The sequence below is a fragment of the Podarcis filfolensis genome (genome assembly GCF_964270895.1).
Source record: "Podarcis filfolensis genome assembly, chromosome: 4".
Lineage (NCBI taxonomy): Eukaryota > Metazoa > Chordata > Lepidosauria > Squamata > Lacertidae > Podarcis > Podarcis filfolensis.
Window position 1 is genome coordinate 95,178,312 of NC_139607.1, and position 27,695 is coordinate 95,206,006.

The 27,695-nt window shown below is 45.2% G+C and overlaps 1 protein-coding gene across 1 annotated transcript in view; it reads right to left on the bottom strand.

Moving 5' to 3' along the window:
* Positions 1-27,695, bottom strand: part of MYO7A (myosin VIIA) — a 159,473-nt gene that overhangs the window by 112,543 nt on the left and 19,235 nt on the right. Inside the window, exon 2 of the mRNA XM_083609483.1 lies at positions 21,574-21,631. Coding sequence (XP_083465609.1) covers positions 21,574-21,591 — 18 coding nt within the window. The 5' untranslated portion in view covers positions 21,592-21,631. The remainder of the gene's footprint in view (positions 1-21,573; positions 21,632-27,695) is intronic.

A 27,695-nucleotide genomic window follows, 5' to 3' on the forward strand; every position in this document is an offset into this window, starting at 1 on the left:
GACAGCCGGGTTGCCGTAGCTTGGGAACATGGTGGATTCAGCCTTGCTGGCATTCCACAGAGGTTGCTCTTAACTCTCTCTCTTTCCTTTCTTTGAGCCTTAGACGAATTCCTTTATCTGGAGAAGCAGCAACATAGTTCTCTGAGACGGCAGCTCCTATTTTTCTCCCCGTCTGTGAGGTTCCGGCTTACTCTTCTCAGTCACAAGCTGCCTCCTTGCTGGGACAGATGAGATCCTGCGCACATTGTTTGTTGTTTAAACGGCATTTTCCCAAGTCCACTGCTGTTTCAGCACTGCCTCTGAGGGAAATCCACACTGGATCCAGGCTCCAGCTTTGGAAGAGGCTAGAAATTCATATCTGAGGGAGGTGTGTGTAAAAAAAGGGGGGGATCTTCTCTTCCGGAGCTCCCAGCTCCCCTTATTCCAAGAAGAGGCTCCACGACGCTTTGTGCCTTTCAACAGCTCTCTCGGGTACTTATTAATCCACAAATGTAAGTCGGTTCCCCCGTGTAACACATGGCTTTTAATTAACCTAATACCTCGGAGCGCCAAGTTAACCAAAGCGCAAACGGGAACTCAAAACCAAAGGCCATCTGCGGACGCCTTAAACCCCGTCGCCGGGCTGCGGAACCATAGCAACGGAATTTTAAATAATTGAGCGTGAGGCATCCTGAACAGTTAATACCTACTAAGTGGATGGAGTTGCAGGATAGACCCAAGAAGGGAAACGACACGTTATGGTGACTTCAGAAAATGCCTGTTGATTGGCAGAGCAATATTATGCATGTTTACTCAGAAGTAAGTCCCGGAGGTATCTGCTTCCAGATCAGCGTGTATAACAGGTGTAGGGGGAAATGAGGCCCTAAAATGCCAATGTGGCCCTCCAGACTTCTCTATGCGGCCCTTTGAACTCTCCTCTGGCTACGCCATCTCCCCTCTAGCAACACTCCTCAATGACCCTGCTTTAGAGCTCAAGTCTTGCTGCCTGGCTAGAAAGTGTATCATATATTATTATTATTATTACAGTGGTACCTTGGTTCTCAAATTTAATCCGTTCCGAAAGTCCGTTCCAAAACCAAAGCGTTCCAAAACCAAGGCACGCTTCCTCATCGAAAGTAAAGCAAAACGGATTAATCTGTTCCAGACTTTTAAAAACAACCCCTAAAACAGCAACTTAACATGAATTTTACTATCTAATGAGACCATTGATCCATAAAATGAAAGCAATGATCAATGTACAGTGATACCTCCAGTTATGAACGGGATCCGTTCCGGAGGCCCGGGCGTATCCTGAAAATTTCGTAACTGAAGGACTGCTACTGCGCACGCATGCGGCGCCTCTGTGCATGTGCAAAGCATGTGAGTAGCAAGCCTACTTCCGGGTTTGCCACGTTCGCAACCCGGAAATTACGTTACCCGAAGATAACGTAACCCAAGGGTCCACTGTACTGTACTATAAAATAAATAAAACAGTATTGTAGAAGGTAAAAATTAAAATTATTATTTTTTCTTACCTGCACTGATGATAGTCATTGTTTGGATGACTATTATCTATTTGTCTATTTCGTCAGTCACACAATCAATCAATCAATCAGTAGCTGACATTGGTTCCACACAGTCACAAAAACAAATTAACCAAGAAAGCCCACGAAACAAAAACGCAAAATAAATAGCAAAAACAAAAGCACCAAACCTAATCCGGTCCGGAAATCCGATTGACTTCCGAAATGTTCGAAAACCAAGGCACAACTTCTGATTGATGCAGGTGCCCCGGAAACAGTAGCTGACAACCGCATTGCACGTTTGGCTTCCGAAAATCGTTCGAAAACCGGAACACTTACTCCCAGGTTTTCAGCGTTTGAGAACCAAGGTACCACTGTATTATTATTATTATTATTATTATTATTATTATTATTATTATTATGGCCCTCTGCCTGGTTCCCTGTAACTTCACTTCTTGCAGTGAGGGAACCGCCAGAAGACCCTCGGCGCTGGACCTCAGTGTCCAGGCAGAACGATGGGGGTGGAGACGCTCCTTCAGGTCTACAGGGCTGAGACCGTTTAGGGCTTTCAAGGTCAGCACCAACACTTTGAATTGTGCTCAAAAATGTACTCAGAGCCAATGAAGATCCTTTCGGGCTGGTGTTATATGCTCCTGGCGGCCGCTCCTAGTCACCAGTCAAGCTGCCATATTTTGGATTAGTTGTAGTTTCCAGGTCATCTTCAAAGGTAGACCCACACAGAGCGCATTGCAGTAGTCCAAGTGGGAGATAACCAGAGCATGCACCACTCTGGCGAAACAGTGTGCAGGCAGACACATAAACACACCCAGAGAATCACAGAACTGTAGAGTTGGAAGGGACCCTGACAATCATCTAATCCAGGTGTTTGCAGCTGTCCTATATGGGGATTGAATCTGTGACTTTAGTGTTCTCAACACCATGCTCTAACCAACTGAGCTATATCCGCACACACATATATGTTCCCTTCTTCCTCTTCTTCCTCTTCTTCTTCTTCTTCTTCTTCTTCTTCTTCATTCAATTTATATACAGTGGTACCTCGGGTTACAGACGCTTCAGGTTACAGACTCCGCTAACCCAGAAATAGTACCTCGGGTTAAGAACTTTGCTTCAGGATGAGAACTGAAATCGCACAGCGGCAGCAGGAGGCCCCAGTTTCAGGTTAAGAACGGACCTCCTGAACAAATTAAGTTCTTAACCCACGGTACCACTGTACTGGCCTTTATCCAGAGATCTCAGGGTGGTGTGGAAAACATTGAAAACATATTTTACAGAGCGTAATAATGAAAACGAAAAACAAAGTGATAGAAACTTGGGGCCGGTTTACCTGCAAGATTGTCTTCCCCAATATATTCCAACTCGACTGCTTTGATCTGCAGAACTGGCTCTGTTAAAGGTGCCACATAACCCTCATTCCACAGCTGTAAGAAATCTATCTTTTAGAGTCGGAGTGCCCACACTTTGGAAATCTCCCTGCCTGTTGACACCAGGCAGGTGTTTTCACTGTGCAGTCATACCTTGGAAGCCGAACGCCTCGCCAGTCGAATGTTTTGGCTCCCGAACACCGTAAACCCGGAAGTGATTGTTCCGGTTTGCGAACGTTCTTTGGAACCTGGACGTCAGACGCGGCTTCCGATTGGCTGCAGGAAGGCGCGCCTTGGTTTCCAAATTGGAAGTCGAATGGACTTCCGGAATGGATTCCGTTCGACTTCCGAGGTACCACTGTACTTTTTTCAGGGCTTGCTAAAAGCCTTTTCATTTAGACAAACCTAAATAATAATAATAATAATAATAATAATAATAATAATAATAATAATAATAATATTTATACCCCGCCCTCAGGGCGGCCGACACTGAATATAAATACAGTAAAAACATTTTTTTAAAAAAAACAACAACAGTTGATTAAAACATAAGTTAGAATACAGTTTAAAATGTAGCTTAAATACAGTTTAAACTGCAGCTTAAAGACACATGGTATATTGACATGTGTCTTAATCTGTTTTTTGTTTATTACTGTCCTGTGTGTGTATATTGAGTAAAACTCCATACAAAAATGAGTGTACAGTGGTACCTCGGGTTACATACGCTTCAGGTTACAGACTCCGCTAACCCAGAAACCGTACCTCGGGTTAAGAACTTTGCTTCAGGATGAGAACAGAATTTGTGCTTCAGCGGCGCAACAGCAGCGGGAAGCCCCATTAGCTAAAGTGGTGCTTCAGGTTAAGAACAGTTTCAGGTTAAGAAGGGACCTCCAGAAGGAATTAAGTTCTTAACCTGAGGTACCATTGTATTAGTGAAAATGTGGAGAGTGCAATTTAAGAGAAGGGAAATGAGAAACTGAAACTGAAATTGAGATGGGTGGAATGTCAAAGGTTGCAGAAGTAGCATATTTTGTGTGAAGGGTAGACTCCTGTGAGGCTTGGCAGTTTTGCCTTTCTGTTATCAGGAGCGATTGGATGATGCAGAGACACGGCTGCCCCCAGAGAAAACTGACTGGAAAGAGGCACGGGTAGAGTAGTCAATCGAACAGAGATGCATCTGGCAGCCTCCCCTACGTGTGGATCCTTTGGGCTCACAAGAAAGTTTATTTCTAACAGTGCCGTGGTACATCTCTCATCACGGCTCACAGCTTGGGAATTACTGTTCTCGTGTCTCAGGGCAACACCAGCTTCAGGTGTTCAGGCGTTGCAAGCGGATACTGTCCCTATTGAAAGGAGAGCTGCAAACTCAGCCTTTAAATAATACAGCAACCTCCTTGCACACCAATTTGGTCCCTAAGAAACCTGCTAGGACAAGAAATGAAAATATCGAAATCCTCTGCCCCAGAGTAACTGTTCTTAAAGCCCAAACAAACAAACGGGTTTAATTCTCGTATATATATGTATACACACTTTTTATTAATATTTTCTAATTTACATTTCAAAACATTCATTTAGACAACCTTAAATCAATGACGGGACGCAGGTGGCGCTGTGGGTTAAACCACTGAGCCTCTTGGGCTTGCCGATCAGAAGGTCAGCGGTTCGAATCCCCACAACGGAGTGAGCTCCTGTTACTCTGTCCCTGCTCCTGCCAACCTAGCAGTTCAAAAGCACGTCAAAGTGCAAGTAGATAAATAGGCACCGCTCCGGTGGGAAGGTAAACGACGTTTCTGTGCGCTGCCCTGGTTCACCAGAAGCGGCTTAGTCATGCTGGCCACATGACCCGGAAGCTGTTCGCTGGCTCCCTCAGCCAATAAAGCGAGATGAGCGCCGCAACCCCAGAGTCGGCCACGACTGGACCTAACGGTCAGGGGTCCCTTTACCCCCCTAAATCAATGACTTCCCTTCTTCTCTTTCTATGGTTCATTTCGTATACCATACATCCCTGCATAATTTACATGAACTAAACCATTCAGTAATCCATTGTTACATCCATCGAAACTTATATACACTGCTGAATTTATCTTAATGCTACCAGCGTTTTTAAGTGGAACACAATTTTCACCCATATATTCAGTAAACATTTTACAGTCTTCTCTAAACGTATGTTCTTCTTGTTCTCTTATTCTATATGTTAAGTGTGCAAGCTACGCATATTTTGTCAACTTAAGTTGACATTCTTCTTTGGTTGGGACCTCGCTCGTTTTCCATTTTGGGGCTAACAAAACATGGGCCACAGTAGTGGCATACATAAATAACCTTTTTTGACACCTGGGAATTTCAGTCTGAATTATCCCCAACAAAAAGGACTCTGGTTTTAAGAAACTGTTTTATATTGAGCCAGGCCCTTGGGTCTACCTCAGTATTGCCCACACTGACTGGCAGTGGCTGTCCAGGATTTCAGAGAGGGGGCAATCCCCTGGAGATGCGAGCAGAGATTTAACCTGGGATCTTCTGCATGCGAAGCCAATATTCTAGCCCTCCCCTTAGCAGACCAGCAGATCAGGATGCTTCCCTCGCTGCCTTGTTTCTTCTTCTTGTTATTGTTGTTTAGTCGTTTAGTCGTGTCCGCCTCTTCGTGACCCCCTGGACCAGAGCACGCCAGGCGCTCCTGTCTTCCACTGCCTCCCGCAGTTTGGTCAAACTCATGTTGGTAGCTTCGAGAACACTGTCCAACCATCTCGTCCTCTGTCGTCCCCTTCTCCTTGTGCCCTCCATCTTTCCCAACATCAGGGTCTTTTCCAGGGAGTCTTCTCTTCTCATGAGGTGGCCAAAGTATTGGAGCCTCAGCTTCAGGATCTGTCCTACCAGTGAGCACTCAGGGCTGATTTCCTTCAGAATGGAGAGGTTTGATCATCTTGCAGTCCATGGGACTCTCAAGAGTCTCCTCCAGCACCATAATTCAAAAGCATCAATTCTTTGGCGATCAGCCTTCTTTAGGGTCCAGCTCTCACTTCCATACATCACTAGCTTAGTTTCTTATTGTGGACTTATTTAAGTCAGCAAATTCTGACTCTGGAGGAGGTCAAAATCAATTAGCAATGTAAAATCAAAAGAAGAAGAAGAAGAAGAAGCGTTTGGATTTGATATCCCGCTTTATCACTACCCAAAGGAGTCTCAAAGCGGCTAACATTCTCCTTTCCCTTCCTCCCCCACAACAAACACTCTGTGAGGTGAGTGGGGCTGAGAGACTTCAGAGAAGTGTGACTGGCCCAAGGTCACCCAGCAGCTGCATGTGGAGGAGCAGGGAAGCGAACCCGGTTCACCAGATTACGAGTCCACCGCTCTTAACCACTACACCACACTGGGTCTCTATACAGCTATATACAGTGGTACCTTGGTTCTCAGACTCAATCCGTTCCAGAAGTCCGTTCCAAAACCAAAGCATTCCAAAACCAAGGCGCGCTTTTCCACAGAAAGCAGTGCAAAACGGATTACAGTGGTACCTCGTGTTGCGTAACCTCCAGGTTACAGAATCTTCGGGTTATGCCCGCAGCAAACCTGGAAGTGTATATGCACGGCACCCCGAAATGAATTAAATCCATAACCAGAGGTACCACTGTAATCCGTTCCAGACTTTCAAAAACCACCCCTAAAACAGCAATTTAACATGGATTTTACTATTTAACGAGACCATTGATCCATAAAATGAAAGCAATAAACAATGTACTGCAGTCACACAATCAATCAATCAGTAGCTGAAATGGGTTCCACACAGTCACAAAAAGAAAACAAAAAGAGCCGCAAAAACAAAAACGCAAAATAAATAGAAAAACCAGACAGACCTCAGCGTTACACACAAAACGGAAGTGTAACACTCAAAACGCAGCATGTTCAGATTCCGAAAAAAGTTTGCAAACCGGGATATTTGCAGTGTTTGGGTTCCAAGTTGTTTGAGGACCAAGGCGTTTGAGAACCAAGGTACCACTGTATATCAAAATCAGAAATGTCACGCTTTCAAAAGCATGACCGATTCATTCTTGGCCGACCAGGGGGTCCCATTCGTACCACGAAGCCATCCCCCCCCCCAAAAAACCCCATGTAAACCCCTTTCATCAGCTGATGTCCCTGGTGATGCCAGCCGATGGGCAGGAGGACAGGGTTTAATCCTGCATTAGCTACGTACCCTGCTCCCAGCAGGGAACAGGGTCAGGCAGCCTGGGCAGCAGGATTTAATCTCTGCTTATCAGCTGACAAGCAGACAGTCAAGTCTTCTCAAAAGTGCAGCTGCTGCGCTTCTTTTGCGAGAGGCACCCAGCAGCTTGCAGGAGAAGCAGAACCTTTGAAAAACACTTTAAGACAGTCGTTGGTCCTATATCGGCTAAAATGGGACCATGGGTGTGGACGGGGCTGCTGCCTTAAACCCCTTTTCAAAAGTGATGCTTGAAGCATTCGCCCCACTTAAATAAAGGAGGGAGGAAGATGCCTCAAAATATGCTTTAAACATCACCATCATCATCTTGGTTGCTGGTAAAAATAAAATACACAGAGTTTCTGATTTCACGCAACAGAATCATTCAGAAATATCACTCATATTTGGAGTGAGACATTACTGTTATAGGTAATTGTTATGTACTGAGTTGAATAGGATCCAAACTGCAGCAGTCTGATTGGTCCTAGAACAATAGGATCCAAAAGGCAGCAGTCTGATTGGTCCTAGAACAATAGGATTCAGAATGCAGCAGTCTGATTGGTCCTAGAACAATGCAGCAGTATGATTGGTTGGCAGGAACCACCCAATCATGCTCCAGATAGAAGTGAATCCACAACCTGATTGGCTTACAGTAGAATTCCGGAATTAGCCAATCATGTGCAGCCCATTGTGTAAATAATGTATATAAAGCAGATACTTTGAGGGGACTTTCATTCATTCCTCCTCACCACTATGAGCTGAATAAAGAGCATGAAATCACTTTGCGACTCTGAGTATATTTCAGTAATATTTGAGTTGGGGGGAAAGAGTCACAAAAATCGAAAGGGAAGGGAGGGATAAGTCAATGACATTTCATTCTTTTGCACTGCAACAGTTTAAAAAAATGCTTCTGAGAAAGGATTTAAGGCAGCCCCTGATGTCCCGATTCAGCTGGAATGGGTTCATTGAGCTGCCTTTAAGCACTTCTCAAAAGCGAGGGCAATAGAAGGGTCTAGAAGCCAAGCCTTATGCGGAACGGTCGAAGGAGCTGGGTATGTTTAGCCTGGAAAAGAGGAGACTGAGAGGAAATATGATAGCCGTCTTCAAATATCTGAAAGGCTGTCACGTGGGGGATGACGCAAGCTTGTTTCCCCTGCTCCAGAAGGTAAGACTCGAACCCAGTGCTTCAAGTTGCAGGAAAGGAGATTCTAACTACACATACAGAAAAACTTTCTGAGGGTCAGAGCTGTTCGGCGGTGGAACGGTCTCCCTTGGGAGGTTGTAGACTCTCCTTCCTTCCAAGCAGAGTTTGGATGGTCCATCTGTCAGGGATGCTTTAACTGAGATTCCTGCATTGCAGGGGGTTGGACTAGATGACCCTTGGGTCCCTTCTATGATTCAATCTTAAAAGGGGGAAGCCACTGATACGGAAGGGGGGGCATGTTTTCTTCATCTTCTTCTTCGCTACAATATATCAATTTATTTCCAATTGTCAATGTCAAAAGGGACTAAAATCTATAAAATTCATAGAAAATCAACGTGCCAATTTGCTCAATTTGTCTAGGACTCCATCACGCCTCCCCTGTCCTCCATAATCCCTCAAGCAAGGTGTCAAGACCCTAATCCTGTCAAATCACCCTGCCAAGCCTTTCCTCCAGGAAATGCCAGTACATGGACCATTGTCTTCTCATCAGGATGTGCTTATCTGCGCATATCTCCAGCTCTGCATATTCCCCCCTCCCTCCTCCATATGTTAATCCTGTGTAACCCAACCTCTTCTTAATGTATTCATGATGTAACTGGGATGTATTTTGCACTGTATTCTGGGACATGGAGGGAAGTTTCAAAAGTTTATGTCACCCCTTTCTCGCTGTTCAATCTCGCCTTGAACCTGTTGCGCAATAAACGTGGATCTTCTGCAGCTTGCTCCTGTCTCCGGCTGAGCTCATTTTCCTCCGCAGGGACTTAGTCCGACCAGCTGGGTGACTGAGCAGCCTCGCACCCAGATTTTTACCGTAACACCTCGCAGAGACTTTGGCCAGTCTTCTCGCTTCCGCCTTTAAGATCAGAGCGAAAAGGATTTGGAAAGGCGCTGGCCACCTTTCCAAATTGGCCTGCGAGGCAGATTCTGATAAGAATCTGGTCTGCAAAGTCAGAAAGGTTCCTCAACACCTGGTTCCTGGGACCTCTATTGTGTCTGCCTCCTTTTCCAAATTAACAGCTCCCATCCTTTCTTCGGGATGTTGCTCCAGCCCTTTGATCATTTTCGTTGCACCTTTTCCTGCAACATCCTTTATGAGATGCAGCAACCCGAACTGTACGCTACAAATTTGTCTTACTTGACGGTTTTATTTTCAATCTTTCCCTTAATGGTCCCTTAACATGGAATTCTCTTTTTCGCAGCTACGAGGCACAGGGCCTTTTCGGTAGTGGCGCCCGCCCTGTGGAACGCCCTCCCATCAGATGTCAAGGAAACAAACAACTATCTGACTTTTAGAAGACATCTGAAGGCAACCCTGTTTAGGGAAGTTTTTAAAGTTTGATGTTTTATCGTGTTTTTAATATTCTGTCGGGAGCTGCCCAAAGTGCCTGGGGAAACCCAGCCAGATGGGCGGGGTATAAATATATTAAATATATTATTATTATTATTATTATTATTATTATTATTATTATTAGTCCACCACAGACACCAAAGAATGCAGCACGCGATAGATGGAGTTGATCCTTCAGCCATGGTAGGGGAATTGACCCTTGACCTGTGAATAATATCGGTGTTCCAAAAATGTTCCTGGATTCATTTACGCCATATTGGGGTGTAGAGATGGCTTTTAGCAAGAGTCATATCCCGTCAAATAAAAGTTATCACATCTTTCTGTTCTTTGTTTCCTCTTCCAGCAGGAGAAAGGGAGAATCCGATCTCTTGCCTTCCAGCACACTCTCCTGGTAATAGTTGAAATTTCAGAACTGTACTGCCCGTCGTTGAAGACAATGGCCAGATGGAGGCATATTTTGCTATGCTTCTCTCTCTCTCTCTCTCTCTCTCTCTCTCTCTCTCTCTCTGTGTGTGTGTGTGTGTATACAGCGGTAAGGTAAAGGTAAAGGGACCCCTGACCATTAGGTCCAGTCATGGCTGACTCTGGGGTTGCGGCGCTCATCTCGCTTTATTGGCCAAGGGAGCCGGCGATCAGCTTCCGGTTCATGTGGCCAGCATGACTAAGCCGCTTCTGGCAAACCAGAGCAGCGTATGGAAACGCCGTTTACCTTCCCGCTGGAGTGGTACCTATTTATCTACTTGCACTTTGACGTGCTTTCGAACTGCTAGGTTGGCAGGAGCTGGGACCGAGCAACGGGAACTCACCCTGTCGCAGGGATTCAAACTGCCGACCTTCTGATCGGCAAGTCCTAGGCTTTGTGGTTTAACCCACAGGCCACCCGCATCCCATATACAGTGGTACCTTGGGGTAATTACTTAATTCGTTCTGGAGGTCTGTTCTTAACCTGAAACTGTTCTTAACCTGAAGCACCACTTTAGCTAATAGGGCCTCCTGCTGCCACTGCGCCACCAGAGCACAATTTCTGTTCTCATCCTGAAGCAAAGTTCTTAACCTGAGGTGCTATTTCTGGGTTAGCGGAGTCTGTAACCTGAAGCGTATGGAACCCGAGGTACCACTGTATATACATATATATGCATATAACACTTCAGAAATTCAGGGAAGTGGGCAAAGATCCCACTCAGCATTTGCTGAACCAGTTTCAACAACTGCTTACACATGTGGTTCTATGTATACCACTTAGCAAATCATTGTGTTCATCCTGTGCTTCAACGTTGACCAACAACAGCTTACATTATTATATTCAGGACGAAGGAGAAAGAGTGGATGTCACGCGTAAATATCAACATTTTTGCACACCGGTGAAATCACACACTCTCCTCATGAGTCAATCAATGATGGCTGGTACACTCGCTACATTCGGCTCCAGACCCCATAACAAAGCATACTTTCCAACATTCCTCTGATGAAAATAGGGGCACCCTATTTAATAATAATAATTTTATTTGTACCCCGCTCATCTGACTGGGTTGCCCCAGCCACACTGGGCAGCTTCCAACATATATAAAAACATAATTAAACATTAAACATTTTTTAAAAACTTCCCTATACAGGGCTGCTTTCAGATGTCTTCTAAATGTTGCAGAGTTACTTATCTCCTTGGCTCGGGGGTCGGATAACTCCATACCCTCCAACATCTCTCTGATGGAAATAGGGACGTCCTAAAGAAAAGCCGGACATTCTGGGATCAAACCAGAAACTGAGGTGGCTTCTGTAAAATGGGGACACTTGGAGGGTCTGGAATTTGTCCATTCTCTGATTGGCCATTGTGAGAACAGGATGTTGGCCTACAAAGGCCATTGGCCAGACCCAGCAGTGCCCTTCTTATGTCTTTAAATTTAATAATGTTGGAGGAATTTATGTATAGGTTGGGGGGGTTGCCCCTCCAGCAGATATCATGCGCATGCAGCCCACTACCAAAACCAGCACAATCACTTTTGTGACTTTTGTGATTTGTCCCCACAAAACACTTCTTCACAGTTTCTTCCTATCTATTCAAAGGACCTTTGCTGCACGATACCAAATGTAATAATTCACTGATAAATGTATCTATGTACTGGCTCACTGGGAAAACTTCAGAAATTCATATAGACATGTGAGCTCAGCTACTCAGCAGCCCCTCTGCCTGAGTGATAATCCCTGGCATCCTGATACCTGAGTGCCAGAGAGGTAGCCATTCCAGAAATAACAAACCCCAATGAAGACAAAAGGGTGTGATTAACTTGGCTGGGAAACAGGGAAATGTAAATATCTCTTTTGTTACACTTGATGGGTGTTTGGTGGAGGGCAAGGAGAACCATGGGGCAGGGTCCAGGATGCTCAGATTACTGCCACCAGACCTCCCCTTTCATGATGTAACCATGATGTATTAGTGATGTAGTTTGGGGGGGTGTAACATGGGGATTAGCAGCTAATAAAAGTTTGGGGGCTCTTTTGTTCGGGGCTTCCATCTTGTTCCACCTGGTGGCAGGTGGGAGTCCTGTCGCGACAGTCTTCAATAAAGACCAAGCCTACTGGCTGCTGTTTGCTCTGGTATTCCTGGCTGGTGTCCTTGTTTTTGGTCCAAGGGAGCCCTCAGATTTCTCCGTTAACAATAATAAATAAATAAGTGTGGCCGCTGGAGTGCGAAAGCCTCTCCCACCATATTGTCAAACAACAGCTGAGCATGTATAGATTCGCGTTGACATTATCTTGGCAAAACACGCACAGTAGTTCTCGTTCTACGTCTCCTCCTCTAGCACCAACCCAGCCCCCCTGAAGGAAGGACATGGAGAATGTCAACATAACCAATAGCATCTCCTGGCAGGTGATATTATGGTCAGATAAGAACAGTCGCCTGCTTCGCTGCAAAATGAGCCCCTCCCCCTTGCAATAAATCTATGCGGAAGCCGCCTTCCAGGGAGTGATTTGTGGGTCGTGAAACTGCAGCCTGTGACCCAGAGAAAGGCACTGGTGGTGGCTGGCACAGGCAGTAAAATGGCCTTGCCCTCTTCCTTGGCAAACGGCCATAAATCATTCACATTCCATTTGGCCTGGCTGCGCAGAAGAGGCCATTCGGCTGGGAGAAGAAAAACTCTCCATTCTGTGCTGGTGAAATCAGCAGGAGGGGGGTGCCGGGCATTTTGAGATGCTGGGATAACTCAGATCTCGTTTGCATTTTAATGAGGAAGTCCCTGATTGGCACCTCTCTTGCGAATCAACCCCCAACCATCCTTCAAAATTCATACTCCGCTGAATTTTGGGGGACGCTGTTCTCCAATCAAGTGATTTGCACAAAACGCATTGTATTAGGAGGATCGATGCATAATAACATACCTATTAGTGAAAGTAACAGACAGAAATGCATCGTAGTGGAAGGGATTTCTTTTTAGAATATGCAAATTAATCAAACCAGCATGGAATGTGTATATTAGGAGAAATTCACACTAGAATGCTAACGAACTTTCAAAAGGAATTAAAAAAGAAAAATCTGCAGGAATGTGGGAAACTGGATTTAAGTTTGGAAGAACAAGAGAGAACCAAAATGGACTGGTTTGTGCATCCTGAGTAATAATAATTTAATAATAATATATATTTTTATATATACCCTGCCCATCTGGTTGGGTTTCCCCAGCCACTCTGGGTGGCTCCCAACAGAATATTAAAACAGGATAAAACATCAAGCATTTAAAAACTTCCCTAAGGGCTGCCTTTAGGTGTCTTCTAAAAGTCAGATAGTTGTTTATTTCCTTGACATCTGATGGGAGGGCGTTCCACAGGGCGGGCGCCACTACCAAGAAGGCCCTCTGCCTGGTTCCCTGTAACTTGGCTTCTCGCAGTGAGGGAACCGCCAGAAGGCTCTCGGCGCTGGACCTCAGTGTCCGGGTAGAACGATGGGGGTGGAGACGCTCCTTCAGGTCTACTGGGCCGAGGCCATTTAGGGCTTTCAAGGTCAGCACCAACACTTTGAATTGTGCTCGGAAACATAGTAGTGACTCACTAAGCTGAGTGTGGCCCACCAGGCATATTTGGGTACCCACCAGACGCCAAATTATGTGGCGGGGTTGGGAATGCACACACTCTACTGAGAGTCAGTATGATCTAGTCCCAGAATAGGGAATCTCAAGCCTGGAGGACAAATTCAGATCTCCAGGTTTCTCTGTCTGGCCCTGTGGCAGTATTTTTTAATGCTATGTGGCTGCTGAGATGCATAGCACAAGAAATTCAAAATTTTGAAAGTTGGAACATAAGAAAGAATACATGAAGACACGTTTCATTTTGAACCATATTGTTGCTGCTGTTAAGCGGCTGCGTTTGACAGTGCAATCCTGTATAGGGAAGTTTTTTAAAAAATGTTTAATGTTTTATTATGTTTTCATATATGTCGGAAGCTGCCCAGCGTGGCTGGGGCAACCCAGTCAGATGTGTGGGGTATAAATTATCACTGTGGAACGGGACGTCCCTATTTTCACCAGAGAAATGTTGAAGAATATGCAAGACACCCACCACCTGAATCTTCATTGCCCCATCGCACCCACTGTGGAGGCATTAATTGCCTCGTAAATCCATTTGATGGCCAGGATCCTGACAGTGGCTGCCATTAAAAATGCCAAACGCCTCAATCCCTCCAGCTAATGAGTAGGCCCAAGTGATTCACATTTCAATCTATATGCAAATGGACCATCCGGCAGGCACTCAGAGCACCATTCGTGGCCCTGTTTACTGCCGTCCAGAGAAGCTTCCAGGTTTGGACATCAATCCTGTACAAGACAAGAATGGACAACAGCTTGCGGAGTGTGTGATTTATGAGGGAGAGCTCACAGCTGTGGCGATGATGTCTGGGAGGCCAGTGGTAATTGTTGCCTTCCTTCACGTCCCTCACTCATCCAAAAGCACTCGGTGGTCTTATCTTCCCACAAGGGTCAATATTGATGCCGAAATCCAGCATTGCCTGGGCTCTGCGAGTGCGGCTTTCTCCCGATTGAAGTTCAGAGTGTTTGAGGACCGCGACGTTCGCAGGGAAACCAAAATGCTTGTTTACAAAGCTATTGTACTACCAACCTTACTGTACGCATGTGAAACATGGACCACTTATAAACACCATCTCCAACTCCTTGCAAGATTCAGTCAATGGTGTCTGAAAAATTTTATGCATCACTTGGGAAGACAGGCGAACTAATACCAGTGTACTGGAAGAAGCAAAGATCACCCGTGTCAAAGCGATGATTCCTCAACATCAACTTTGTTGGACTGGTCATGTTGTGCGGATGCCTGATGATCGTCTTCCAAAGCAACTACTCTATTCCGAACTTAAAAATGGAAAGCGTAATGCTGGTGGTCAACAAAAGAGTTAAACCTGTCTCAAGGCAAATTTTTAAAATGTGGTATAAACACCAACAATTGGGAAACACTGGCCTGCGAGCGCTCCAGTTGGAGAACAGCCTTTACCAAAGGTGTAATGGGCTTTGAAGACACTCAAGCTCAGGACTCAAGGGAGAAACATGCTAAGAGGAAGGCAGGCTTGGTGAATCCTCACCATGATCAACTCCCACCCGGAAACCTATATCCCCACTGTGGAAGGACATGTGGATCCAGAATTGGCCTCCACGGTCACTTACGGACTCATTGTTAAAACTGTGTTCATGGAAGATAATCTTACTCGGCTATGAGTGATTGAAGAAGAAGAAGAAGAAGAAGAAGAAGAAGAAAACTGAACATGTCACATCACATGGGGCCTAAGTGTCACTCAGCCATCACTGACAATAGGTTCATCCAAGGGTTTTAGACAGTTAGATATACGAGGTGGTACAGTGGTACCTCAGTTCTTGAACGAATCCGTTCCAGAAGCCCGTTGGGCTTCTGAAATGTTCAAAAGCGGAGATGTGGCTTCCCATTGGTTGTAAGAGCTTCTTGCACTCAGCGACAGCTACGTCACATGTTCAGGTTCCGGAAAACGTTCAAAAACCGCAAGCATTTACTTCCGGGTCTTCGGTGTTCGAAAACCAAAACGTATGACAACAGAGGCATTCGGGAATCGAGGTTCCACTGTATTCCACTAGTTTTTACTCAGAGATGACTCATTGAAATTAATGAGCAGGACTAAGCTAGGCCCGTTAATTCCAGTGGGTCTACTTTGAGTATTATTATTATTATTATTTCAATTTATGTACCGCCCTCTATCAAAAGATCCCAGGGTGGTGTACAGCGTTAAAACCACATTACAGTACATCAATAATAAAAACAGAATAAAAATCATACTGACAGACAAATAATAAAATAATTAATGACATTCCACACTTACACAGCATTTAATAGCCATAGGCCTGGGTAAAGAGGAATGTTTTTGCCTGGTGCCTAAAGACATGCAATGATGATAATGAATTGAAAAAGATGTTTAAAATAACATTAGTTTAAAAAACAACAACCCAGAAGCTTTTCTTCTGGGAATTATAGGGGTAGAACTACCTAAACAGTATAGAAATTTATTCATGTATGCGACTACAGCAGCAATAATGTTATTTGCCCAAAAATGGAAATAAGAAGTCCCAACGAAAGAAGAATGGATACAAAAACTTATGGACTACGCAGAAACAGCAAAACCTGCTGGAAAAGTATGCAATCAAGATAACGAACTTTTTTAAAAAAAAGAATGGAAACAAATTGTAAACAGATAAGAACATTGGCAGGATTAGTGTAATAACCTGCAGTTTCATAAGAGTATATAATTAAAGAAGATGAATAAAAGAATGACTTGATTTAGAATATGCAGGAAATGATAAAAATAAATTTAAGGAACCGCAGAAAGAGGAGGAAGGGAGTTTTGAAATGTTAAAATGACTGTAAAACTGTTGAAAGTATGTAACTGAAAATCATAAATATTTTTTTTAAAAAATAAAGACATATAATGATGGCGCCTGGTGAGCCTCTCTGGGGAGAGCATTCCAAGGTTATGGAGCCACCACAGAAAAGGCCTTTTGGTGGGAATCACAGGTGGGCTTCTGGTTGGCCCCTGTGAGAACAAGATTCTGGACTAGGTAGGACATTGGCCTCATCCAACAGGCCCTTTTTAGGTCCTTATTGAGCCTGGACTCTTCTGCATTCCAAGCAAGTGTCCTACCACTGAGCAAGTGTCCTACCTCCTGACGCAATGGCACACACACAACTCGCCTGGATTGTTCTACTTTGAGAGTTGCCACCTGAGCTATTATGAGCTCTGTAAACAAAGAGCAAGATACAATTGTTAGAAAAGTGCCGGCTTTTATCTTGTAGCACTTGGCAACTGTTGATGAGAGTTACTCCATCCAATAACTCAAACAGAACAGTTGTGCGGGTTCTCTGATGTTATGTTGGGTTTATTGTGTTTTGACAAGCCTTCTTAAATCTCGGTATCTCAGATTAGAATTGGTTTCATGTATGTGACTTTTTTATTACAGATATACCTCGGGTTACAGACACTTTGTGTTGCACAATTTTGGGTTGCGCACCGTGTCGAACCCGAAACACATTACTTTCGGGTTACTTTCGGCGCAGTAGCACCGAATTGCGACCCATGCGAGCGCAGATGCAGCACTGCAGGTTGTGACCCAACACTTTGAATTGTGCTTGGAAATGTACTGGGAGCCAATGTCGGTCTTTCAGGACTGGTGTGATATGGTCCTGGCAGCCGCTCACAGTCACCAGTCTGGCAGCTTTGTTAGTTATAGTTACTGGGTCATTTCAAAGGTAGCCCCACGTAGAGCGGATTGCAGTAGTCCAAGCAGGATATAATCAGAGCATGTAATACTCCGGTGCGCAGGCAGGTAGGGTCTTAGATCAAGTCCAAGTACTGAAGGGAAGGAACACAGAAAGCTGCTTTCTATCAGAACAAAACAATATTCCATCTAAGTCAGTCTAGGCCAGGGGTCAGCAAACTTTTTCAGCAGGGGGCCAGTCCACTGTCCCTTAGACCTTGTGGGGGAACTATATTTTGAAGGAAAATAATGAACAAATTCCTATGCCCCACAAATAACCCAGAAATGCATTTTAAATAAGAGAACACATTCTACTCATGTAAAAACACACTGATTCCTGGACCGTCTGCGGGCTGGATTTAGAAGGCGATTGGGCCGGATCCGACCCCTGAGCCTTAGTTTGCCTACCCATGGTCTAGGCTCCTTCAGGGGCAGAAAACATGGGGGCCTTAGGAAAATGATGGACTACAACTCCCATCAACCCTAGCCAGAGTCACCAGTGGTAAGCAATGATGGGAGTTGTAGTCCAAATGTATCTGGAGGGCTCCTCTGACTGGCAGAATGTCTCCAGGCTCTCAGGGAGAGAGAGGTCCTTCCTGTCTCCTCCTACCCTACCCTTTGACTGGGATGAGATCTTAGACCCATCTGCATGCAACACTTTCGTTTACTATGGAGCTACAGCTGGTACATAACTCTTTTTTAAAAAGTGCTTTTTATTGGTGTTTCATTGAATACAAACAAATAAAATACAGTAAAATTCAACAATCATTTACCCACATTCCTTCCCCACACTCTGCTGAGCATTGACTTCCTTCCCTCACTTCAACAGGTTTTCTTATGTCAGTTACTTTTCCACAGTTTCATATTGTATATCCAATCCTATCTACGTCGTAAGATTTATTTCAGTCCTGCCAGAGACTTCAAATTTCTACAGTTATTATTTATGTATTCCATAAATTTACTCCTACTTTTTTTGGAATTTTGCTTCCTCCTGATTTCGGATCCTACAGGTCAGTTTTGCTAGTTCCACATAATCAACCATCTTCGTCTGCCACTCCTCTATTGTTGGTAATTCTGGTACTTTCCATTTTGGGGCTAACAAAGTTCTGGCAGCAGTCATAGCATACATAAATAAATAACCTTTGATCTGCTTTTTATATTTCCTCTCCCATCAAGCCTAGGAAGAAAGTTTCCACCTTTTTCGGGAAAGCGTATTTAAATCTCTTTTTCAATTCGTTATAAATCTGTTCCCAAAACTGTTTCATTTTCTCACATGTCCACCACATGTGGTAAAAATCTCCATCTTTATCTTTGCATTTCCAACATGGCTTACTAATCATCCTGTACATTATCGCTAGTTTGTTGTTGTTCAGTTGTTTAGTCATGTCCAACTCTTCGTGATCCCATGGACCAGAGCAGGCCAGGCTCTCCTGTCTTCCACTGCCTCCCGCAGTTTGGTCAAACTCATGCTGGTAGCTTCGAGAACACTGTCCAACCATCTTGTCCTCTGTCGTCCCCTTCTCCTTGTGCCCTCCATCTTTCCCAACATCAGGGTCTTTTCCAGGGAGTCTTCTCTTCTCATGAGGTGGCCAAAGTATTGGAGCCTCAGCTTCAGGATCTTTCCTTCCAGTGAGCACTCAGGGCTGATTTCCTTCAGAATGGAGAGGTTTGATCTTCTCGCTAGTTTAACAGGTGTCAAATACCCAGCTGGTACATAACTCAGTGGTAAACAAAGGGGTTGCAAAACAGAGTTTTTAGTTCTTTCCCCCCCAGACTGAACCATTCACCTGGTCTTGAACTACCGTATTTTTCGCTCCATAAGATGCACTTTCCCCTTCCTAAAAAGTAAGGGGAAATGTGTGTGCGTCTTATGGAGCGAATGCAGGAGGGGAGGCTCTGCTCAGTGTTCCTTTTAAAGAGCCGTGTGGAGCGTGTGTTGTGGCTCTTGGGGGCTTTTCCCTGAGGAGGGAAAAGGGCAGCCCGTCTTTCCCTTCTCCCTCCTTGGGGAAAAGCCGCCAAGAGCCGCACACACGCTCCGCGCTGCTCTTTAAAGCGAGCGCAGCTCTTGGGGGCTTTTCTGGGAGGTGGGGGAAGGGACTGACAGGCTGCCCTCTGTCCCTTCTCACACCTCCCAGAAAAGCCAGCAAGAGCCGCTCCCAGGCTCTGCTCAGCGCTCCCTTGTAAGGGCTCCCTTTCGTCCCTCATCCCGCTTTGCTGGGAAGCCAGCGGAAGAGGTGCTGCGCAGCTATCGCTCTTGCTCTGCTGGCTTCTCAGCGAAGCAGGAGGAGGGACGGAATGGTTTAAAGCAAGAAAAGTGAGAGCCGCTTACATGCTCTGCACAGAATATTTTTTCCTTGTTTTCCCCCTCTAAAAACTAGGTGCGTCTTATGGTCAGGTGCGTCTTATAGAGCGAAAAATACAGTGAAGCTGTAACGCAGACAAATGTTGTGATCCTTTAATGCAGCCCAGCAGTACCATAAAACACACACACACACACAGAGGCCACAGTTTTAACAGCCCATTTGCTCCTCACCCGTTCCTCCTCTCTTTGTTTACCCAGAAAGCAGGTTGCCACAACCAAATTGCCAGCCGCTAAAGATGATAAGCTCTGGCTCTCAACAGACCTTCCCTCTGCCCAACAATATTTGCTTCTCTTTAAACTTACAATGCGGAAGGGAAAGGACGCTGGGATGAGCGGATAGGTTCTCTGAGCTCAGACAAAGCTCAGCTTTCCTCTCCTTTTATGACAAGAGCTGATACAAACTGAGGTTGCATCACAACTTTCTTCAGCAGGGTAGTGGCCAATTTCAGAAATGCAGTCCCCTCGTGAGAGTCAGCCCCGTGTAAAGTTTTTGCAGCCTTTTAAGATTCTACAAGGGACGCAGGTGGCGCTGTCGGTTAAACCACAGGGCCTAGGACTTGCCGATCAGAAGGTCGGCGGTTCGAATCCCCGCAACGGGGTGAGCTCCCGCTGCTCGGTCCCTGCTCCTGCCAACCTAGCAGTTCGAAAACCGTCAAAGTGCAAGCAGATAAATAGGTACTGCTCCAGCGGGAAGGTAAATGGTGTTTCCGTGCGCTGCTCTGGTTCGCCAGATGCAGCTTAGTCATGCTGGCCACATGACCTGGAAGCTGTACGCCGGCTCCCTCGGCCAATAAAGCACAATGAGCGCCACAACCCCAGAGTCGGTCACTACTGGACCTAATGGTCAGGGGTCCCTTTACCTTTACTTTTAAGATTCTACAATAATCTTATAATCATAGAATAATAATGATTTGGGAGGCATTGCAACAATCAGTGCAGATCTCCATGTGTTGCTGATATTTTCTGTGTATGTGCAAATGATTTAGAGTGCTCCAATATTTTATTTTGCAGTGACGTAGGCTGTGTTTTCCTTGAAGCTCAACTGCACATAACATAACTTGCACACTGTTCCCTTGAAAACAAAACGCCCACAGACCCTCCAAGTCTCCCTATTTTCCAGGGACAGCCTGGGATTTACAGGAGCCCTCCCAGTTTCACAGGTCCAGCAAATTTATGATGGCTATTTCCCCAGATTCCTTCACAAGGGGAGTTGCTTTCGATCTTTGTTAATGCTATAGAACTGCACTGCCCACATTGTGAATGATATCAATTTTCTCTGATGTCTGACTAATTTCCATATATCAACAATTGCACACCGGAGGAGATCTAAATCTGTATGAATGCCTCTTATATTATGGATCAAATGCAAGATTATTTTGGGGAAAAACCATAGGTGAATGGTGTATCAACTTCCCTTTTCCTCCTTTTTCCTTTTGCATTTTCAGCAAGGTGTCTCATTAAGTCCCCGCGATCTTCTCTAATCACTGCTGTGTAGTTACTTTATAGCTGTTTCCCCTCCAACCAGCTGAAAATGATATAATCTACTCCTTGCAAGATGCCAAACACTTCCTAGCTAGTTAATCTACACAACACACGTCAGTGATTCCCTTTAAGCTAATCAAGGACTAAGGCCGATGAGATACAAGAGATAAAAGTGTCCACTAGCCCTCTTCCAGAAACGGGTGGGGTGTCACATAAAAATAGCCAGGGAACTATCCACCCCCTCATCTCTGACAAGGTTTCTTCTTAAGCCAGGGGAGCAACACAGTATCTTAAAATTAGCACTGTCAACAGAGAGCGGGCACGCAACTTACCTGCCGTAGAATAACCATGGCTCCTATGTAAATTCATCGGCAGTCACCACCAGTGGACCTGAGGAAGAAAGAAGAATCAGAGGATCAGAGGGACTAGTTGCATTTTGGAGAGGTCGAGATTACGATCAGCCAAGAAGCATCATTTTGTCAAACACACACGCTTGGGCCCGGACTACATAAGCAACAACAACAACGGCACGCACCGCTATAAATGTGACTGCTATCGAACTCTTCGTTCTAGACAGCAGAAGATAATCCTCTAAATGCAACCAGGTTAATACCCACACAGCCTCCCTGCAGTGATAAGCATGAATTCTCCTTGTGGAGTTTCTGGTATAGGAGGCAAGCTGCAAACGAAACAGCAGGAACTGGGCAAAATAACGGCAGGGTTTTGTGCATAGTTTGGACTCATAGGAGTTCGGAGGAGGAAGCGTGTCAGGCGTAGAATGTGGCACTTTTGAAGAACAAGAAAATTTCATTTTTTTAATATTTATATTTTACTAAGGTGACGTCAGTTAAAAGAAACAAAGTGATACAAAAAAGGAGGAGGAAAAGTGAGAGGGTGAAAAACAAAGATAAATATAAAAGTTAAAATATGCAAAAAATAAGCAATATATTATATTCCCATACATTCTTGTATAAATTGGTATAGTGTTATTGTTCTTGTAGTTGTTGTTTAGTCGTTTAGTCATGTCCCCATGGACCAGAGCACACCAGGCACTCCTGTCTTCCACTGCCTCCCGCAGTTTGGTCAGACTCATGTTAGTAGCTTCAGGAACACTGTCCAACCATCTTGTCCTCTGTCGTCTCCTTCTCCTTGTGCCCTCCATCTTTCCCAACATCAGGTTCTTTTCCAGGGAGTCTTCTCTTCTCATGAGGTGGCCAAAGTACTGGAGCCTCAGCTTCACGACCTGTCCTTCCAGTGAGCACTCAGGGCTGATTTCCTTCAGAATGGATACATTTGATCTTCTTGCAGTCCATGGGACTCTCAAGTGTCTCCTCCAGCACCATAATTCAAAAGCATCCATTCTTCGGCAATCAGCCTTCTTCATGGTCCAGCTCTCACTTCCATACATCACTACTGGGAAAACCATAGCTTTAACTATACGGACCTTTGTTGGCAAGGTGATGTCTCTGCTTTTTAAGATGCTGTCTAGGTTTGTCATTGCTTTTCTCCCAAGAAGCAGGTGTCTTTTAATTTCGTGGCTGCTGTCACCATCTGCAGTGATCATGGAGCCCAAGAAAGTCAAATCTCTCACTGCCTCCATTTCTTCCCCTTCTATTTGCCAGGAGGTGATGGGACCAGTGGCCATGATCTTAGTTATTGTCCTAGTGCTTATGTAAATGTTAATAGGCCTACTACTTTTGGGATAAACTCATTCCAGATGTTATCATGTTTATCCATAGAGGGTCTGCGCCTGTAAGCAGTCCATTCATAAATTGCCAGTGATGTCATACTGTCAGTCCATTGATTGAAGAGTATAATATCTTTATTTTCCAATTCCTCAATATCAATCTCTTGGCCACCATTAGGGCATGGAAAATCTATTTCCGTTGCCCCATTGATAATTTCCATACTGCAGGTATATAGTTGAATAAAATATTTTCCGCTGAGAGATTTAACTTTTTCTGCACAGTCATAGTTACACAGTCCAGCACTTTCTCCCCCAAAACTTAAGTAAAGAACACTGTACAAACATGTGCTTCAGAGAGGCATTGTCCTTGCCACATTTCCAACAATGAGCTATCTTAGCTAGAAGAAGAAGAGGTGGAGGAGTTTGGATTTGATATCCCGCCTTTCACTCCCCTTCAGGAGTCTCAAAGCGGCTAACTATCTCCTTTCCCTTCCTCCCCCACAACAAACACCCTGTGAGGTGAGTGGGGCTGAGAGACTTCAGAGAAGTGTGACTGGCCCAAGGTCACCCAGCAGCTGCATGTGGAAGAGCGGGGAAGCGAACCCGGTTCACCAGATTACGAGTCTACCACTCTTAACCACTACACCACACTGGCTCTCCCACTGGCTAACCCCTTTTCGGGTGGAGCTGTGGGTTAAACCACTCAGCGGTTCGAATCTTCGCGACGGGGTGAGCTCCTGTTGCTCGCTCCCAGCTCCTGCCAACCTAGCAGTTTGAAAGCACACCAGTGCAAGTAGATAAATAGGTACCACTGCGGTCAAACGCCAACTCCCTCGGCCAGTAAAGCGAGATGAGCACCGCAAGCCCAGAGTCGTTCGCGACTGGACTTAATTGTCAGGGGTCCCTTTTCCTTTAATGGAGTCCAGTAAACTCTAAGTATTATTTTCTGACGTATTAGTCTTAATTTTAAATCTAATGACACTTTAGGTATTGAAGCTAATACATTTTCCCACTGTCTGTGTAATAATGAAAGTTCCAGTTCTTTATTCCAATCACCTCTTACAGTCTGCCTATTGAACTTGTGTATTGTTAATAGGATATCTATAAAAAGTAATTGCTGGCTTTTTATTTCTGAATGAGTGGTCCAATTGTTCCAATATCTCAGGTATCTCGGAAGCTGAAAGGGCTGATGGCCCAAGCACACTTGTTAGGAGATGTTGTAACTGAAGATATTGCCCTTGGGCTGCATCTGATAGATTATATTTTTGCGTTAAAATAGCAAAAATATAAAATTCATCTTCCCCATGTATCAGCTAGTCCATCCAATTTTTCACCATCTTTTTTTTTTTTGCCATTTTCGGTGTGGGGTTTCCCCACAGGGTAAGTTTAGCATGTGAAGAACAATCAAGCTTCTAGCTCTCACGATTGTGGAGATGTGCTTGTATTCTCAGAAGCCAGAGAGGCGGCGGAAGGGATTTCCAGCAGAGTCCCCTTGCCTGGCAAAGCGTGAATAAATTATGCAAATTAGGGCATGCAAATAGAAGAGCAAATTATGCAAAATAACGGGGACGTGGGTAGGCAGTCAATAAAAGCAGCTAAACTGCCTTGCTGAATTGGAGGGGGGGGATGAGTATTGGCCTGGACTTCTGAAAATTAAAAGCGAGGGTGCCAAATAAGCATCCTTGGGGATGCAGGCATTCCATAAGTGGAGAATCACCATTAAAAAGCCTCTGGGCCTCTGTGTATCACCCTCCGGACTCTCACCAGATCACATTCCCCTCCCAGAACTCAGCAGGCGGCTGGGATGTGTCCCTGAACTCTGTAAATGCATCTTGTAATACTGTAGTAGTAATAATAATAATAATAAATAGTGTTTGTATGCAGAAATCTGGCCCAGAATGTAAGCACTGCTTTGTGTGTGTGTGTGTAATTAAACTTTCTGTTTTACAATTTAAAACACTAATTTAAACATCCTTAAAATATCAATGACTTCCTTTCCTCTCTTTTCATGGTTCATTTTGCATATCATAAATCCCTGGATATTTTACAAAAACTAAACCATTCAGTATTCCATTATTGCATCCATCAAAACTTTTTTACACTGTTGAATTTATCTTAATGCTGCCAGCGTTTTCAACTGTGCACAGTTTCCCCCCCATATATTCCAGTCTTCTCTAAACGTATGTTCTCCTTGTTCTCTTATTCTACATGTTAAGTCTGCAAAGCTGCGTATATTCTGTCAACTTAAGTAGCCATTCTTCTTTAGTTGAGATCTCCCTCGTTTTCCATTTTGGGGCTAACAAAACACGGGCCGCAGTAGTGGCAAACATAAATAACCCTTTTTGACACCTGGGAATTTCTGCCTGAATTATCCCCAACAAAAAGGACTCTGGGTTTTTTGGGAAAGTACTTTTAAACATTTTTTTCAATTCATTGTGGATCATTTCCCAATACTCTTCTACCCTTTTACAGCTCCACCACATATGAAAGAATGTTCCCTCAACCTCATTGCATCGCCAGCACTTATCTGATTCAGTCTTTTAGCAAGCCTAAGGTAAAGGTAAAGGGACCCTTGACCATTAGGTCCAGTCGTGGCCGACTCTGGGGTTGTGGCGCTCATCTCGCTTTATTGGTCGAGGGAGCCGGCGTACAGCTTCCGGGTCATGTGGCCAGCATGACTAAGTCGCTTCTGGCAAACCAGAGCAGCTTAAGGAAATGCCGTTTACCTTCCCACTGGAGTGGTACCTATTTATCTACTTGCACTTTGACGTGCTTTTGAACTGCTAGGTTGGCAGGAGCTGGGACCGAGCAACGGGAGCTCACCCCGTCGTGGGGATTCGAACCACCGACCTTCTGATCGGCAAGTCCTAGTTTCTGTGGTTTAACCCACAGCGCCACCTGCGTCCCGAATTTAGCAAGCCTACTTGGAGTTAAATACCATCTGCAAATCGTCTACCATCTGTAAATCATCTCTGGAATGTAAGCAATTCTTCAACCTGCTTTAGTCTCTGACCCACAATTTAACCCACCTCTCTTGGCCCCCCTTTCTCCCTTCTGCAAAATAGAACGGGATCCCTGCTCCTTCCAATCCCAGCCAAACCCTCCCGCTGGCTGAGCCTTCATTTAAAGCACTGACTCCTACATCTCCCATCATCCTTGACCCCAAGTCACGCTCGCTGATGGGAGATGGAGTCCAGCAACAAGCTCCCCATTCCTGCTCTTCAACCCAAAAGTGTCACCATGATTGCCTGCGTTTCAGTGATGGGCTCATCTCCCTCAGGGTGTAACCTATATTAGCAACCTCCAGCTGACCCCTGAGGGCAAAGATGCTAATTAATAAGGAATAAACAGGATAACTTTCCCAGCAAAGGTGCATCTTGGGGGGAGAAAACACGGGTGCAGGGAGGCGGGAGATGCACAAGTTCATGCCTTAGGTGAATAATAATAATAATAATAATAATAATAATAATAATAATAATAATTTATTTATATCCCGCCCTCCCCAGCTGAAGCCGGGCTCAGAGCGGCTAACAACAATAAAAGTAACACAGCATTCTAAAATCAATTCATTCTAAAATCAATTCAAAATCAAATTAATGGCAACCATTGGGCTAGAGTTCTGTGAGGATTACCAAAGGAGGGGTCAGACTGTGCCTTGGCCAAAGGCCGGGCAGAACAGCTGTGTCTTGCAGGCCCTGCGGAAAGAGGTCAAGTCCCGCAGGGCCCTGGTCTCTTGTGACAGAGTGTTCCACCAAGTCGGGGCCAGTACTGAAAAGGCCCTGGCCCTAGTTGAGACCAATCTAACCACCTTGTGACCTGGGACCTCCAAAGTGTTGTCATTTGTGGGCCTTAAGGTCCTCCGCGGGACATACCAGGAGAGGCGGTCCCGTAGGTACATCTGCTTTGTCATTCAGCTACAAGCCTGCACAACTTACTTATTTGTTGCTTTTGTATCAAGGTGGCGTTCACAGTCCTCCCCCTCCTCATTTAATCCCCAGAACAACCCTGTGAGGTAGGTTAGGCTGAGAGGCAGTGACTGGCCCATGGCCGAGCGCAGATTTGAACACTGGTCTCCTGGGTCCTTAAGGGATGTGGGTGGCAAAGGGACGCGGGTGGCGCTGTGGGTTAAACCACAGAGCCTAGGACTTGCCGATCAGAAGGTTGGCGGTTCGAATCCCTATGACGGGGTGAGCTCCCGTTGCTCAGTCCCTGCTCCTGCCAACCTAGCAGTTCCAAAGCACGTCCAAGTGCAAGTAGATAAATAGGTACCACTCCAGTGGGAAGGTAAACGGCGTTTCCATGCGCTGCTCTGGTTCTCCAGAAGTGGATTAGTCATGCTGGCCACATGACCCAGAAGCTGTATGCTGGCTCCCTTGGCCAGTAAAGCGAGATGAGCGCCGCAACCCCAGAGTCGGTCACGACTGGACCTAATGGTCAGGGGTCCCTTTACCTTTACTCCTGGGTTCTAGTCCAACATTCTAACCACTATGCATCACTGCCACTCCCTTGGCTTTGCATCAGGGCCAGCAGCAAATGTGGAATGAGCAATGGCCTGACTTGGTGTAATTCCCAGCAAGTCTTGATAGTCAGAACACGAGGTGCAAACCAGTTGGACTTTGAAGGATCTGCTGTTGCTGTTTTTTAAAGAAGCTCATTGGAAGTTGAACCCAGGCTGAGGAGGAATGCTTGAAATTCCTTGCAACCGGTGGCAAACGAAGGAATGAATTTAACATCCAGTGCCAATGCCTCTATGGATTAGTTGGCAGC